Raw genomic sequence first — 15,519 nt, forward strand, 5'->3', positions numbered from 1 at the left:
AATACAAAAAAAAAAAAGTTATCTGCTGACAAGATTTATGGAGATGCATTCTTCACTTTTCAGCAGGACTTGGCAGCTGCCAAAAGTACCATCAGCTTGGTTCAAACACCCTGGCATTTCTGCCAACAAACCGGCCTGACCTAAAACTCGACAGAGAATCTGTGAATAACAATGCAACTGAGCCAAAGGCTGTTGAAACGACACCGGCTTCCTTAAAACTTCAGCAGAGTTTGCGGTTTATTCTCGATTTCGGAGAAGGCTGGATTTTTCCAGAAGTAGTTTTCCAATTTCAGACAAAACTCCTTCGAAACGAGATCGTGGTTTGAGGGGAAATCTGGGAGGGATGGTACGCCACGCGTAGAAACGAGCCGAAGAAAACGTGCACTTCCAGCAAGTACGACAGGAAGCACAAGCCCTCCGGCATTTTGAGATCCTACAATGAATCCAGTAAAAATTACGGAGCTGTAACAGAAGAGTGGGAGGAAGTTTTCTTGGTTTCACATGAGCTTGGAGGGGAAGTGTCTCAATTTGACCTTTATTCAAAAGCCCAATATACCCAATATACAGGTGCTGGTCATAAAATTAGAATATTGTGATAAAGTTCATTATTTTCCATAATGTCATGATAAAAATTAAATTGTCATATATTTTAGATTCATTGCACACCAACTGAAATATTTCAGGTCTTTTATTGTTTTAATTTTGATGATTTTGGCAAACAGCTCATGAAAACCCAAAATCCCTGTCTCAAAAAATTAGAATATTATGAAAAGGTTCTCTGAACGAGCAATAAAAATAATCATCTGAATCAACAAAGTAACTCTAAACACCTGAAAAAGATTCCTGGGGCCTTTAAAATCTCCCAGCCTGGTTCATTACTCAAAACCGCAGTCATGGGTCAGATTGCTGACCTGACTGCTGTCCAGAAGGCCATCACTGACATCCTCAAGCAAGAGGGTGAGAAACAGAAAGAAATTTCTGAACGAATCGGCTGTTTGCAGAGTGTTATATCAAGGCACCTCAGTGGGAAGTCAGTAGGAAGGAAAAAGTGTGGCAGAAAACGCTACACAACGAGAAGAGGTGACCGGACCCTGAGGAAGATTGTGGAGAAGGGCCGATTCCAGACCAAATTAAATTTTCATCTCCATAAAACTTTTCAGCAGATGGAAGCATGAAGTGCTCCAAAATCTTCTGATAGCTGCTGCATTGATCCTGCCCTTGATAAAACCCAGTGGACCAACACCAGCAGCTGACATGGCACCCAGACCATCACTGACTGTGGGTACTTGACACTGGACTTCTGGCATTTTGGCATTTCCTTCTCCCCAGTCTTCCTCCAGAGTCTGGCACTTTGATTTCCGAATGACATGCAAAGTTTGCTTTCATCCGAAAAAAGTACTTTGGACCACTGAACAACAGTGGTCCAAAGTGCTGCTTCTCTGTAGCCCAGGTCAGGCGCTTCTGCCGCTGTTTCTGGTTCAAAAGTGGCTTGACCTTTGACCTGGGGAATGCGGCACCTATAGCCCATTTCCTGCACACGCCTGTGCACAGTGGCTCTGGATGTTTCTACTCCAGACTCAGTCCACTGCTTCCCCCAAGGTCTGGAATCGGCCCTTCTCCACAATCTTCCTCAGGGTCCGGTCACCTCTTCTCGTTGTGCAGCGTTTTCTGCCACACTTTTTCCTTCCTACTGACTTCCCACTGAGGTGCCTTGATATAACACTCTGCAAACAGCCGATTCGTTCAGAAATTTCTTTCTGTTTCTCACCCTCTTGCTTGAGGATGTCAGTGATGGCCTTCTGGACAGCAGTCAGGTCAGCAATCTGACCCATGACTGCGGTTTTGAGTAATGAACCAGGCTGGGAGTTTTTAAAGGCCCCAGGAATCTTTTTCAGGTGTTTAGAGTTACTTTGTTGATTCAGATGATTATTTTTATTGCTCGTTCAGAGAACCTTTTCATAATATTCTAATTTTTTGAGACAGGGATTTTGGGTTTTCATGAGCTGTTTGCCAAAATCATCAAAATTAAAACAATAAAAGACCTGAAATATTTCAGTTGGTGTGCAATGAATCTAAAATATATGACAATTTAATTTTTATCATGACATTATGGAAAATAATTAACTTTATCACAATATTCTAATTTTATGACCAGCACCTGTATGATCTCTGTTATGATGCACGTCACATTTTTATGTAAATGCATTTCATCAAAACACAGCAGGAAGAAGCAACATCAAGGAAGACAAAAAACGTTTTTTTTCCATGGCTCTTTATATATAAAAAAAAACACACTATACACATTAAGGATGTAACAGTAGTTGTATCTGGATATATCGTGTGAGATTAATGATGAATTCTGTCAAGTTATATGAAATATCCAAGCCTGGTTCTTTTCAAAGCTCACGCCCAATTTGTCAGCGTCGCGACAGCATTTAACGACGGACGAGGTTAAAATATCTGGGAAATCACAATGATTAACATATTAACGAGGATATGCAGTTCCATGTGGAATGTTCTCCCAATAAGTGGCAAAGGAAACAACAACAACAACAAGCAGCATTACGACAGCACTTAATTTACGCTGTAAACGTTTCATAAACTTGTGGAAGTTATTGAGTATTTTAATAACAAGCCGCTGCTATTGAGTGTAAAAGTGTTTTCATTTCCAAGTTAAACTTGACATCTAAGATATAGAAACATCTTCTGAGTACAAGTCGAGTTGTTCTCTTTATATATATATTTTTATAGGATGAAATAAAGGTTTTCTTTTAAAGCCTATCAATATATTTAGTACAATAAGATTAATTTATTCACTTAAACTCTACATGATCTTTGTTTTATTCCAGCATCTTTAAAAAACAAACAAACAAACAAAAAACACTATTCTATGTGAAATATAAAATAAACACAATGAATAATGTGGGTGATTTAAACTGAAAATGTAAATAACATTTTTTTCTTGGAATATTTTCCACTTTGGGCTAAGAATGGTCCCATTTTAGTGGTTGTTTGTGTATATAATATTAAACTACCCAAGAGCGCCTTTAATTCATCACCATTCAGATATTTACTTTAAATGTCTTTATGCCTAAATATTTTTAAATTAATTATTTAAAGCTTAACAGAGTTCCACAGACGTTTGACATGCTTCCGAAGCAATATATGGAAAGTTTGAAGAGATAAACCAAACGTCGACTTCATCGTGGCTTGGAGCGACTGACCGTATGTGGGATGTGTGAAGGTCAGAGTTTGTGCGTCACCCACAAACAATTTTCATATTTAAGCAGGGGCTTGTTTTTTTTCTCTCCATATTTTAAAATAATGGGAATAAAATAAAACAAGTAAAAGATGGACGATAAAGTGTCATATTTGCAATAAAACTGATTTCATTGTAAGCACATGCTTGACACATCTCCTGTAGAAAACTGTTAACACGTAACAACAGAGACATGAATGAATGAATGAATGAATGAATGAATGAATGAATACCGCTCCATTTCTGTACACGGCTTCGTATTACAACCTCAGCAAAGTCAGAGGCCAAATGTCGGTTTTTGCTCCACTGCTGTCTGAAACCAGAACGAGTGTTGTGAAGGTCCAGGTGTTAAAAAAAATAAAAAATAATAATAATAAAAAAGAATATATCTCTGGATGTCAACAGTAACAATTATCAGAAATCTCAGTAGACCAATGGCATCGGGGTGGGGGGAAGAATGTCACAAAAGATCAGGGAGACAGAGAAACATCCTTGTCACATCCTGCGTGAACACGCATCTCGACAATTTAGGATTCGTCGTATTGAATCTTGTGAAGTCTGAAGTGGCACACGAAGCCAGCGGAGCAAGGATAGGTAAAAGTATTCAAACCATGTGACCGACAAAGTAAATCTATCAACTTTTATATAAAAGGAACGAAGAATAAAACTCAATTCAGACTTCCGTATCGTCTCTTTTCTTTTAGGGCATATATTTGATCAGTTTACTCGAAATAAAGCGGAGCGACAAAATGCACAAATATAAGAGAGAGAGAAAGTTATCAAGACGCATGTCAAGGTGATGTGTAAAAGAGGAATGCAGCTCTGGTAAACATGTTTCTTTCCTTAATGATTCTTTACATCATCATGGTTTTTTTAAAGGGCTATTTCAGTCTGTTTTTAAATCAATTTATGTCAGTTCTTGTTCCAAATTTAGGATACTTGATTACAAACTTGACTTGATTGTTTAAAGCTCAGTTAATAACAAAAAACTCTGTTTTCTAACTTTTTTTGGCGTTTATACCCTATTGAATCATACTCAGTTTAGGCGCTCTGCAGGTTCAGTTTAATATCTTGATTTAAAGTAGTCTAAAGGTAAAAAAAACTTTTATGGTTTTATGTTTGGGTCCTCAGCCAGAAACCGAAGAACCAAAATACTGATAACTAAAATGTTGACATGAAGCAGCTACTGGGGAAATCAAAAGTAAAGCATGTCAAATAAAGCATGAGACAATGGAAAAATGGCACTTCGTTCCAATAATTCAATCCATTGGAATTGATAGTAAAGAGTGAAATTATCCAAACCTGCAAGATGATAAGATAATACTCTGACTTTGCCCAGACTTTGGAACTCTGGTAAACATAATTTTCAGATGGCTGCATCATTGGCAACATTTCAAGCCTGCATTATATTTATATTTATATTTATATAGCCCTCCAAACAACAACCTAACCTTTTTTAATTAAAATAGGCAACCTGCTTTTTATTACCCCAACTCGTCTAGACGAGGGAGGCGCCAGGCAAGAAGTCTTAAATGAAAAAAAAAAAAATTGCAATTGAAGGAAATTAAAAACAGCAAGCCAAGCATGATGTGATCATTGGTTTGCAGCTAACGGCTCGGCGCAGGATATACGACGTCACATGATCAGAATTTGTGCCGAGGAAGCACAGGTGACTTTCAGTAGGCTGATGATAATTTACACTTCACTATTCAAGCCTAAAGGTGTCCACATCTTTGAAAGCTTCAGCAGCTGAGGGGATCATCGTCACCCACAGACGTCAGGATCCCAGTCTGGAACTTCTAGGATACAATGCCCCCTAGTGGCGATGCTTGGAACAGATCTAAAAATGGGGATTTCACAGTGAGGCACATCAGAGCGGAACAAAGTGCCTCCCCCTCCTGTGCAATCTGTCCCACAGGCACTGACATCATCCTGAACCCCACCCCTCCTCACACCCCCAATCACCCCCCCCTCACCTCCCCGCTTCCTGTTCCAGGAAGATGTCCATATTTGGGCATTTGTAAGATTATGGCATAACTTGGCAAGAACATCACTCTACAGCACATCTGAGCCACAGTCACAATTACAAAGGCAATGCTGCTTGTCTTTCCACCCAGCAACCTCTCATTACAAGGCCTGAAGTGAAAAAAAAAACACACAAACTAAACAAAAACAATAAAATACCCAATAGTTCTGATATTCTACAATAAATAAGAGGTCCTATTCAGCGAGCTATACACAGCACTGTAATCACAATAGATATGTGCAAATGTTTCAAAGGTGCCTTAACGTGGCCAAGGCCTTAAGACACACATGTAGCTGTCATTAAAGACATAAATATGTATCACCAGGAGCAACAGACCCCCGTCAAAGATGACATTGTATATGTTTTAGCAGGAGAAGCCGGGTTTAAGTAAATCTGAGTGAAGGTAGCACAGTTTTTTATAAACATCCTTGTATCCTCTGACAGAGAACAACGCCATGGCTCATCTAAATACACACGGTTGGTTTTCCCTGCTCCGACGGGCCAAAGTGTCCGTTTCAAAGATGTCGACGGGCTTCAAAGAGAAACGAGTTGAGGACGCAGGGAGAGGAGAGCGAGAGAGAATCCTTACGGCCGATGGAACCTGAAAGCAGAAACACAGAAGAGTCGCGTCTATTAAAACCGAAAACAAGCAGACCGCAAGACACCAGCAGAGACTGTTTGAACTCAACAAAACAACATGTCGGGTTCCTACGAATGTTTCTATTCAAAATCTCCAGTTCCTCGACATTTCTGTCAATTTTGAGTAAGATTACAGCTATTTTTAAATACAAAACATTTGCCTTTTTTCTTTTTTTTTTACACAATCCGTGAAGCAACATGATTCAGCAGGATGGTAAAGGGATATTTCACCGTTTATGGATATTTGGGCAACTTAAACCAGTTAAAATCTGTAACATTTGAAGAAATGTCTGGACCAGTTTATTCTACATTTTTACTCATATTGTGATTAATTTAATATCACAAAATCAAAAAAAATATATATATATGTATGTATATATATAGTCATCTAAGCTTTACAAAGTTGGGTTCAGTTTAAGACCCAGATGTAGAAAGAAGGATGTCGAGGTGAAAAAGCAGGGAAACAGACTTTAAACAAATGTATTTTTTATCTGGTAGTAATTTAAAATCAAATTAATCAATACATTTGACAAAAACTCAAGTTGTGAAGAGTTAAAACAACGACAGTAATTTCCTACATAAAACTTATTTGTCACTTATTTGTAGAAAATAAACATGATAGCCAGGTTATTTTTCTCTTCTTTTAGATGGTAAGAAATGAATTCAGGCTTTTTTTTAAACACATTTTTTCAACAATTATCTAGACCAGAGGTGTCCAAAGTCGGTCCTCGAGGGCCGGTATCCTGCACGTTGTAGTTCTCTCCCTGGTGGTAGTAGCAACCTTTCCAGCTTGTCAATGTTCCTCTTAGGCCTCTAATGAGCCATCATTTGATCCAGGTGCGTTAAACCAGGGAGAGAACTAAAACATGCAGGATGCCGACCCTCAAGGACCGACTTTGGCACCCCTGATCTAGACAAAACAAAAATTCTCTATTTTTCAGCGGCGGGAGTTTATGACAAGAAAATCTGATGCATCGACCAAGGAAAACATTTAGCTGTTGCCATGCACAGGTGTGTTTCAACAGCAGGAAACAGGCATTTTGTTTACCCTCTCCATTTCCACTGTATTGACCACAGTAAAAACAAATCACCGTCGTGCTCCAGGAAAAAGCCCTGGAAGAACTTTCTTTTTAAAATTGTCTTAACTTTCCATGGTGCAAAGAATTTCAGTGTAACTTGAAATTGTCTGGGAGACAAAGAGAGAATTTTTAAAGATACCGAAAGTACAACAACATTTAAGCAGGTAATCGCTCCGGTGGGATGAGGTAGAAAACTTTGTTAGTCTGAACCTGTTCACATTTTCTGCTGCCTAGTCAGACTACAGCAAAACACTGGTTTAAATTTGCAAAATAAAGATGACTCGGATGTTTGTTTTAGTTGATATTTTGAGTGTAAAACATGTGATCTTGTGTTTAAAATGATATAAACCTCATAATTTCTGCTTATTGCCAAAATATTTATTTCTACTAAGGCATAAAGTAGCATTAATAAGCAACTTTGCCATATAAACATAATGAGAAAAAATACAGTTTTATGACCCTAAAATGGGCCACTTTGCTGCTTTTGCCTGCCCAAAAATGTTGACATACAATTTCTATAACAAAGGCAAATTTAGGAAAGGTTCCCACATGGGCTCTGAAAGCCCGCAGGGCCACAATTAGTGTCAGATTTATTTTACATCAATAATGAGACGAGAAAACAAAGGTATGTTTTGTGACGTGTTTGTTCGGACTCACAAATCCAATACTGCTCAGGTGTAACAACATCTGAGACAAACCTGAACGTAGGTAATCAGTGCTGGCAGGTAATGAACTGAAACTGACCCACCACGACTTTAATAAGGAGTGGGGAAAGGCTTTAGGAGGACACAATAACACGTATTGATCAGCGAGCGCTAATAAACAGCGCGGCTTCAGGACTCACTGAGCTAAATGACGGATGAAGCCTCAGAGTCAGGCTAAGTGGAGTGAAATGACTGCAGGGGTACCTTGTAAACTGTTTGCTGTCTTCATGAACCTCCATCTCTCGGCTCTTAAACTCGTTCAGCTCCTTGCGGATGGCGGCCTGGGGGGACAGAGGACGCACAGACACAAACAGGCGATGATGAGAAAATCTTTAAACCCCAAAACGATACCCGAGTCGCTGACCTAACTCGGATTACAGCTCTTTGAATAACCCAAGCTGTTCAGCAACAACAGTTCCCTGTGCGTCAAGTGTTATAAAGGACAAATATGTGGATTAACACCTCTCATGCCTATTGTCAGGTATGGAGGAGGAGCTGTGATGCTGTGGGCCTGGTTCTGTTCCGAAGCCAATGGGAGCGCCTTGTTGGAGCACATGGCATAACTCACGACTTGAAATATACAATGAAATTAAAGTTTTTCAGCGTAAGATTATTCCTCCGGCAAAAAAGAAACATTTATTTAACATCTGGTTACACTGGGATATTGGGAATATTTCCACAAAGAGTCCCAGTATCTGTGAAGTGTGACGTATATCCACTGAACTGTTTGCTGCAGTTATGGAAAATATAAATGGTTTCATGATGGAAAACAAGACAAGGGAAATAAAAGTTTGGGAAAATCTAGTATTAGCAAGCTAATACTAGATTTAGAAATTAGTCATTTTAACAATGACTAATTTCGAGGGTTAAAAATAAATTTAGGTCATAAAATAATTTTTATTACATTTCAATACAACTAAAACTGGTTTATGCAGACGTATATATGATAAGTGATACAATAAGGGAGCAGCATAATAAGGACATTATGTCCTCATAATAATGTCCTTATTTTGAGCGAATATAGTGAAGTAGAGTAGAATATTCCAGACTTTACCCCTCAAATCTATTTAGTCCAGTTGGATTAGGTCGACAGCTCCTGCACCTTAAGCAAACAATCCATTTGACATTTTCCAATCCTGGAATTGCTCCGGCATTTGATTCTAATCTCTTATAATCAGGCGCACGCTCCGATTAGTGTTCGATGTGACCCAATTTATGAACTTTGTGTGATGTGCAGTTCCAAACATTAGCAGCAGGGGGCAGACTTGGCACACAGACTGAACTACGATCAAAACATCCAACACCCAAAACATGCTAAGAGACGGTTTCTACTGGTCCTGTTTAGACAAAACAGCTGTGCTGAATAAAAATAGAAAATGTATTGCTAAATTATCTCTTACTGTGCTCAGTATAAGTGTAAAACTTTGTGCTTCGGTTGATTATTTGGTCCTTTAATCTGCTAACCAGCCCATTCTTAACGTCTAATACATAAAAAGGTGCCCTCAAATACAACTGAAGTAACAAAGGAAAGTAGACGGGCAGCAGTACCTTGTCGGCGGGAGTAAGCCGTGTCCAGGGTTTGTCTGCCCGACGGTCGTAATCCTTGGCGTCCGTCACCTCCACATACTCATTAAACCGCAGAATCCTCCGAGCAATTAGCTCTGCCACTGTAGGCCTCACACTCAGCTACACACACAAACAAGAACAGAGAGATATTAGTATGAAAAAGGAATTTTGGTAGATTAAAAAAGTAAGTCTTTTACAGAAGAGAAAAAAAAATCTTCCACCTACTGAACCTGAGATGAGCTCATCTATCTACAAAAGCCAATTCTCTGCCTCCTTTCATGCCTCAGAGGGTAAAGTAAAGCCCATAAGTTTGCCCTGAGTGTGTGTGTGTGTGTGTGTTTGTTTACTGAGTGTTAACAGTACCTTTCTGGTGAGTCTCCTTTTAATCTCTTGCTTGGCTTCTTTCTCCTCAGCTTCATTTTTCTCTGCGTGCAGAGAGTAAGCAGAGTCATTTCACTCCCATCATGTCTGCAACAAGCTTCTGCTTTTATTTGACATTCGATTTCCTAAGTCAAAATATGCACCGGTAACTGTTCAAATTGTGTAAGTCGCTAAGATATGACAAAATATGATTATGTTGCTCTGTTTCTCAGACAGTGAAAGCGGAGCTGGATTGGTTTGCCATATGGATTCTCGTCATTCATCGACGTTGTAGGGATACAGCCGAAGGGCTGCAACTACTGACGACGGGAGAAAATAACTACCGGCCAGACATTTTATTGCTGCAGCTGCTTTCGGTAACTTTTAGAAAAAATATGTTAACATATTTCTTAAAACTTTCACTTTGTTGTGACAATATAACAAGAGACAGATAATCTGTTAAAAAATATTAAATTAAGCTCCACTGCCTGCGTCTCTCTGGTCCTGCTGCCATCTGTAGACATACACAGCTTGCTCAGAAACACCCAAATAAAACTGTCAATCGTGCTCAAGTACTCGGTGCTCAATGTGCCAACTTACAGTTACAGGAAAACAGTTTGTTCGCCGTCGTCGGTTGCAATGCTAACTAGCCTGGGAATTCACAACAACCTCTGGTGTGGTGAGCTAGCTGTAGCAGGGTGTGAGCATTGCATACTCGAGAATGATTGGCAGCGCTAAGACCTTCCTCCTGGCTCTGATTGGTCGTTTCTGACTAAGTGGTGTAGTTAGTACTGGGAGAAAGTACAGGAGACTGAGTCACTTTGTCATGACAAAGTAGCAGCTTTAACAGATATGTAAAAAAACAACAACATATAATTCATGAAAGTTGCCCAGTGGACCTTTAAGCAGATTGGTTTCAGTTTAGAAATCTCTCCAATTCGAGAAACCTAAAGCAAAATGTGGTCCATGGCAAATGTATCAATCTCTCTTCATACAGTTGGCATACGCAGTAATCTTAGTCTTCTCCAAGTTGGAGGATTTAATTCCTGCTCATTGTCCTGAGTCCCAAACGAGTGTCTGTCCATCTGAAGAAAAGACATGTAACACAGGGTGTCCAAACTTTGTGGGCCAAAATCGCTGAGCCAAAAGAACTTGTGGGCCAAGAACACAAAAAGAACTAAAATCAAGCAAATATAGTCCATATATTTTGTTTTGTTTGGAAGGAAAGGAATGCTATTCATTGCAGATCCAAAACTTTTTGTGTTTGGTGTCTTAAACAAAGACATCTGGTCTTCAAATACTTTTGGGTTCGACTGAAGACATTTATCCTCAGTTATAAGGACAGGATTTGAGTGAAGCAAAGTCGGCTTTTCAGTAAAAGCCTCTGAATGGACGTGGTTCAAATTATTATAAAGGTTTGGTCATAAAAAGATGAATATTTTGTGTTGTACTTAACATGCACATGACAGTTATGCTGTTAATAATGTTACCCTGATTTCAAATAAAACGTCTCCGCCTACATCAACCACTTGTGATGGACGGGACAAATTCTGTCCAAGGGCCACACATGGGCCCTGGACTGCAATTTGGACACCCCTGATGCGATGTCTGTCTGTTTGTCTGATTTAGGAGGCACATGAGGTTATGTGAGGAGCTGAAGGAGGCTGGACAACATGAACCCTGAACAACTAGAACACCTCAGCTCCATCAACCCACACATCCATTCATCACTGTGAGAAAATGATGACCGCAAACCATGTTTTCCTTTGGAGCAGCAAGCAAAGGACATGCATTAGCATTTTCAAAATGTGTTCTTTGTTTCTTCTTCAAAGATTCAATTAGTTTATTTTCACACAACAAGATTACATAATGAAATTACAGGACTTGATCTGTCAGCCAACTCCCATTTTGAGCTCATCAGCTGTGAAAACTGATTTCCTCTGTGCTTGGGATGAATTTATTTGCTCTGCACCAGCCAAACACGCTAAAGCAGCGCCGAAAATCTTCTTACGGGTTCGCTTTTATGCGCTGAGCTGAAACGTCGAAGGAACGGACAAAGACGTTTTCTACAAAAAAAGCTTTTCTGTGGATTGGTGTTATGCTTGCCTGAAACGTGTTTGTTTGTAACGCAGCAATATCCCTAAACCCTGCCCTAATCTTCACATGACGAAGATTAGGAAAAGATTTCATAGACTTACGTTTGAGGATGTTTCTCTGCTCCAGCTCCTCTGTGGTGGGTCTTTGGCTCAGGCGTCTAAAACAAGAAGATTATGCCCACATGAAATTTTTACAAAAGGGCTAATAGAATATAACTGGAACATTCCTCTGACCTCAGAAAGGGAAATTAATATAATTCTAACACATTTAAAATCTATTTAACACCATTTGTTGCTGATTATAATAGATCCAGTGCCGACTGCCATCATCCTCAGTGCTTCGCCGCGTATCACTGGTACTATTACACCACCCACGTCAACACCATTAAATCATTACCAATCTGTTATTGTCCCACAGCTGAGCCAAATCTATGACAGGTAGCACCTACCCACTCTTTCACAGCATCCTTTAGTGAGTCTCAGTGTGTGTACCTGACTAATTTGGAGCCTATCTGCTGGCGGAGCTCGTGCCTCTCCGTCTCCGAGCTTCTTGGCAGAATGTTTTTCTCCTCCAACTCCTCCTTGCTGGGTCGGTTGCCCAGCTTAATGTTCAGCGTGTCTCGTCGGCGGATCTTGCTGGCCAAGGAGTCTGACGAGAGGGAATGGAGATCGATAAATTGAGTTCTTAAGGCAATGAAAAAACTTGAGGTAAAACTTAATATTGACTGACGATTAATATATGAAATATTAAAGTAATGCATTGCTGATAAAGTAGACAAATACACATGAAGGTTTTTTTTTTTATTTGTGAAAACTTGGGTAGTTAAGCAAGAGGTTTAACTGACCAAAAAAATTAACTTGATGGCTAATGAGGAAAGTTTCAATGTCAGTTCTGGTACAATACAAATAAAACATGCCAGAACACTGGTGAGTCAGATTATGATTCACTTAGATGAGCTTAAAAAAAAGAAAAAAAGAAAAAAAAGAACAGTGCAAATAAAACTCCCAACACACCTCGCTTGTTTTCATGTCACACACTTATTACTACATCAATAAATTGACATCATACTGTTTGTGTATTCATCTTCGTCGTCCTCTTCATCATCATCGGCCCGATACAGGATGGGTCCATCCGAATCAGAATCACTGGTCTGGCTGTCTCTTGGCCTATCGGGGATAACCGTCGCCTCAGCCTGGTCCATATTCACGCTCTGACCTGGCTGCTTTTCCGAATCGCCCGCTGCTGACCTGCACAGGTCAATAACACATCAATAACAGGCCAATAACACATCAATAACAGGCCAATAACACATCAATAACAGGCCAATAACACAATTATAGCACAACCTGAGTTCCTAGTTCAAGCATGGGCAAATGATGAAATTATTTATTAACAAATTGACTGATTGACAGTTCATTGCAAAAGAATTCATATACTTTTAACTTTTTATTTTGTTACGTTACAATAAAAAAAAAAGATAAGCCCTTGGATTTTATTAGCACTTAAAGCGACAGACCGACACCGAGATCCACATCACCGTGATGTGCAAGGAAAACCGTAACTGGAACCCAGAGTTTTATTTGTAAATTATTGAGGTGTGGTTTGCATATGTATTCAGTTTTATTTACATCTTAAGCTGAAAATAAAACCGATACATTTACAGCAGCTCAGCAAATCTAAAAAATAAAACGCTATGAGAAACAGAACTCTATGAAATGTTTAGAGCTCTCCAATGTGCTCCATCAAACTTCTGCGATCTTCACAGAACAGATTACCGAGATTAAATGACATACAAGGAGATTATTTACTCACTAAGTGACTTTTGAAGGTGAATTGTTGCTGTACTTTTTAAAAGAAGGATTTCTTCAAATAATGTGTCACTTGTGTCTGATTATGCAAAAAAACATTATGTACAGGAAAAAATAAGAGTCTGACTGGACCTCTTACAATCAGCTGCAGAAAAAATATCCATAGGGACTATATGGCAGAACTTTAGCATGGTATGAATTATTAACATCAATACTATCGGACTATGTGATCACAAAACAAAAACTGGCACACAAAGGCAGATAAGTATAAGCATCACCTGGAGTCGTTCTCTTTACCACAATCTGTTTCTCCTTGCTTTTTCGCATCTTTCCCATCCTCTAATTCTGTCCTTTCACGTTTCTCCCCCTGCGAGCCGTCGTCTTTGACTCCTGAGAAGGAGGTGTCTTCTGTAGTCTGGTTGATATGAGAGGACTGGTCTGTGGTCTCAGGAGCCACATCCTTGCGAGTCTCTTCCCTTGAAGCAGCGTCATTTAGAGCCGATATAGACTCTAGATCAGCTTTCGAACAGCCAGCCTGATTTCCCTCTGCCTTGCTTCCCGAGGCTTTGGATGAAGGAGGCTTGTTGTCTGAGGAAGGCGGAGATGATTTTAGCTCCTCAGGCTGACTAGGAGTCTCTGTGGAGGTTTTCTGAGGTTCGGGTGAAGAAGTTGAAGCGTCTGGTTTCTTGGTGGTCTTTGCAGGCGTCCCTTCAGACCGGGCCGCAGCATCCTTGGGCACCCGAGAGCGAGGTGTGGCAGTGGTGGAGGTGGTGGCTTTACTCGCGCCTCCCGACTTCTTTGGGTTTGAGGATTTGGCTGAGGAGGAACGGAAAAACCTCCAGTCAGTATAAGAAAACCAAACATTAGTGAGCTAGGGTTAAACAAGCAAGCTGTAAAAACAACCGTTCAAATTTCTAAGACGTGGATTAAAGCCCAAACAATATAAGTAATAAGTCAAGATCAAGATAAATGAAAATTATATTCCAGACTGTTTTTGAAATTAAAAGTGCAAATAAAGTAAAGTTATACAATAGTAGTTACATATATAAAAAAGACAAAAATAATTGTAGAGGAGATATTACAAAGTGGCAGAGATGGGGATGTATGCAGCGTTTTGTGTTTTGTTTGATGGATGCTGACAAGTAGAGTTTCAGCAGTGAAGTGAGAAAAAACACTGAGCAAACAAAGGAGCTGGAACAAAGGCTGTGTGTTTTCGCGGCGCTACTGAAGAGCTCCTCTGCAACTATTTTGCCGTCTAAAATTGCTTTATTTACACTTAAAAACAATAATAACAGGGCATTAGGAACGTTGCACTTATGTCACAAATTGTAACCCCTGTTTGCCTTCCAGGAAAAGCAACGTGAGCAACAACTGTGACGCATGCACAAATGTAAAATGTGACAATGAATCTCATTAAGACCCAATCAGATGAGTGATTAGGAAATTTCATGTGTTGATCTAAAGAACTACGTGACGTCAGTGAAGAACTCTACCAATTTTACCTCTATTCGTAAGAAATGTGTCAGTGGTCTAACCCCCTCTATTATTGGAAAACACCAAAAGCCACAATGTTTTAATCTGAAAAATTACAACTCGTCTGTAGGTAAATTTAACATAATTTTTGTCTTTCCCTGCCACGGTTTACAGAAGCCTAATTTGTTTTCTGCAGCAGCGTTATCATATGTCCTCCAAAGTGACAAACAGGAAGCTAGTTAGTGTGGCTGATTCCCATTGAGATAAGATGATACGCTCCATCATCCAGGAGGAACAGAGAGGAGATGCTGATTCATCACATCAAAAGGAGTCAGCTGACGTCACCTGGACATCTTTAAAAGGGTATTATGATGTTGATGCATACCTTTTTAGTTAACAAACCATTATAAATAATGTTTTTTTTTCTGGAAATATTTCTACACGACTACATTTGTTTTTCTTGTAAGTGAGGGAAAGTAGCCTTCATTTGTAAAAAGCCAAGGAGGGG

General features: G+C 39.6%; 1 protein-coding gene across 4 annotated transcripts in view; it reads right to left on the minus strand.

Annotated features, from left to right (window-relative positions):
* Positions 1 to 1,314: 1,314 nt before the first annotated feature.
* phactr2 (phosphatase and actin regulator 2) overlaps positions 1,315 to 15,519 on the minus strand; it is a 51,450-nt gene continuing 37,245 nt past the window's right edge. For all 4 annotated transcript variants that reach the window (XM_015013600.2, XM_088012997.1, XM_088012999.1 and 1 more), the window contains 8 exons: positions 13,817 to 14,354; positions 12,799 to 12,977; positions 12,222 to 12,378; positions 11,832 to 11,887; positions 9,637 to 9,698; positions 9,256 to 9,393; positions 7,912 to 7,988; positions 1,315 to 5,886 (listed from right to left, as the gene is read on the minus strand). In XM_015013600.2, the coding sequence (XP_014869086.2) occupies positions 5,871 to 5,886; positions 7,912 to 7,988; positions 9,256 to 9,393; positions 9,637 to 9,698; positions 11,832 to 11,887; positions 12,222 to 12,378; positions 12,799 to 12,977; positions 13,817 to 14,354 (1,223 nt within the window). In that variant the 3' untranslated portion in view covers positions 1,315 to 5,870. The remainder of the gene's footprint in view (positions 5,887 to 7,911; positions 7,989 to 9,255; positions 9,394 to 9,636; positions 9,699 to 11,831; positions 11,888 to 12,221; positions 12,379 to 12,798; positions 12,978 to 13,816; positions 14,355 to 15,519) is intronic.

The sequence above is a fragment of the Poecilia mexicana genome, unplaced genomic scaffold, assembly GCF_051168715.1.
Source record: "Poecilia mexicana isolate PSO_F unplaced genomic scaffold, ASM5116871v1 scaffold_15, whole genome shotgun sequence".
In the NCBI taxonomy this organism is placed as follows: domain Eukaryota; kingdom Metazoa; phylum Chordata; class Actinopteri; order Cyprinodontiformes; family Poeciliidae; genus Poecilia; species Poecilia mexicana.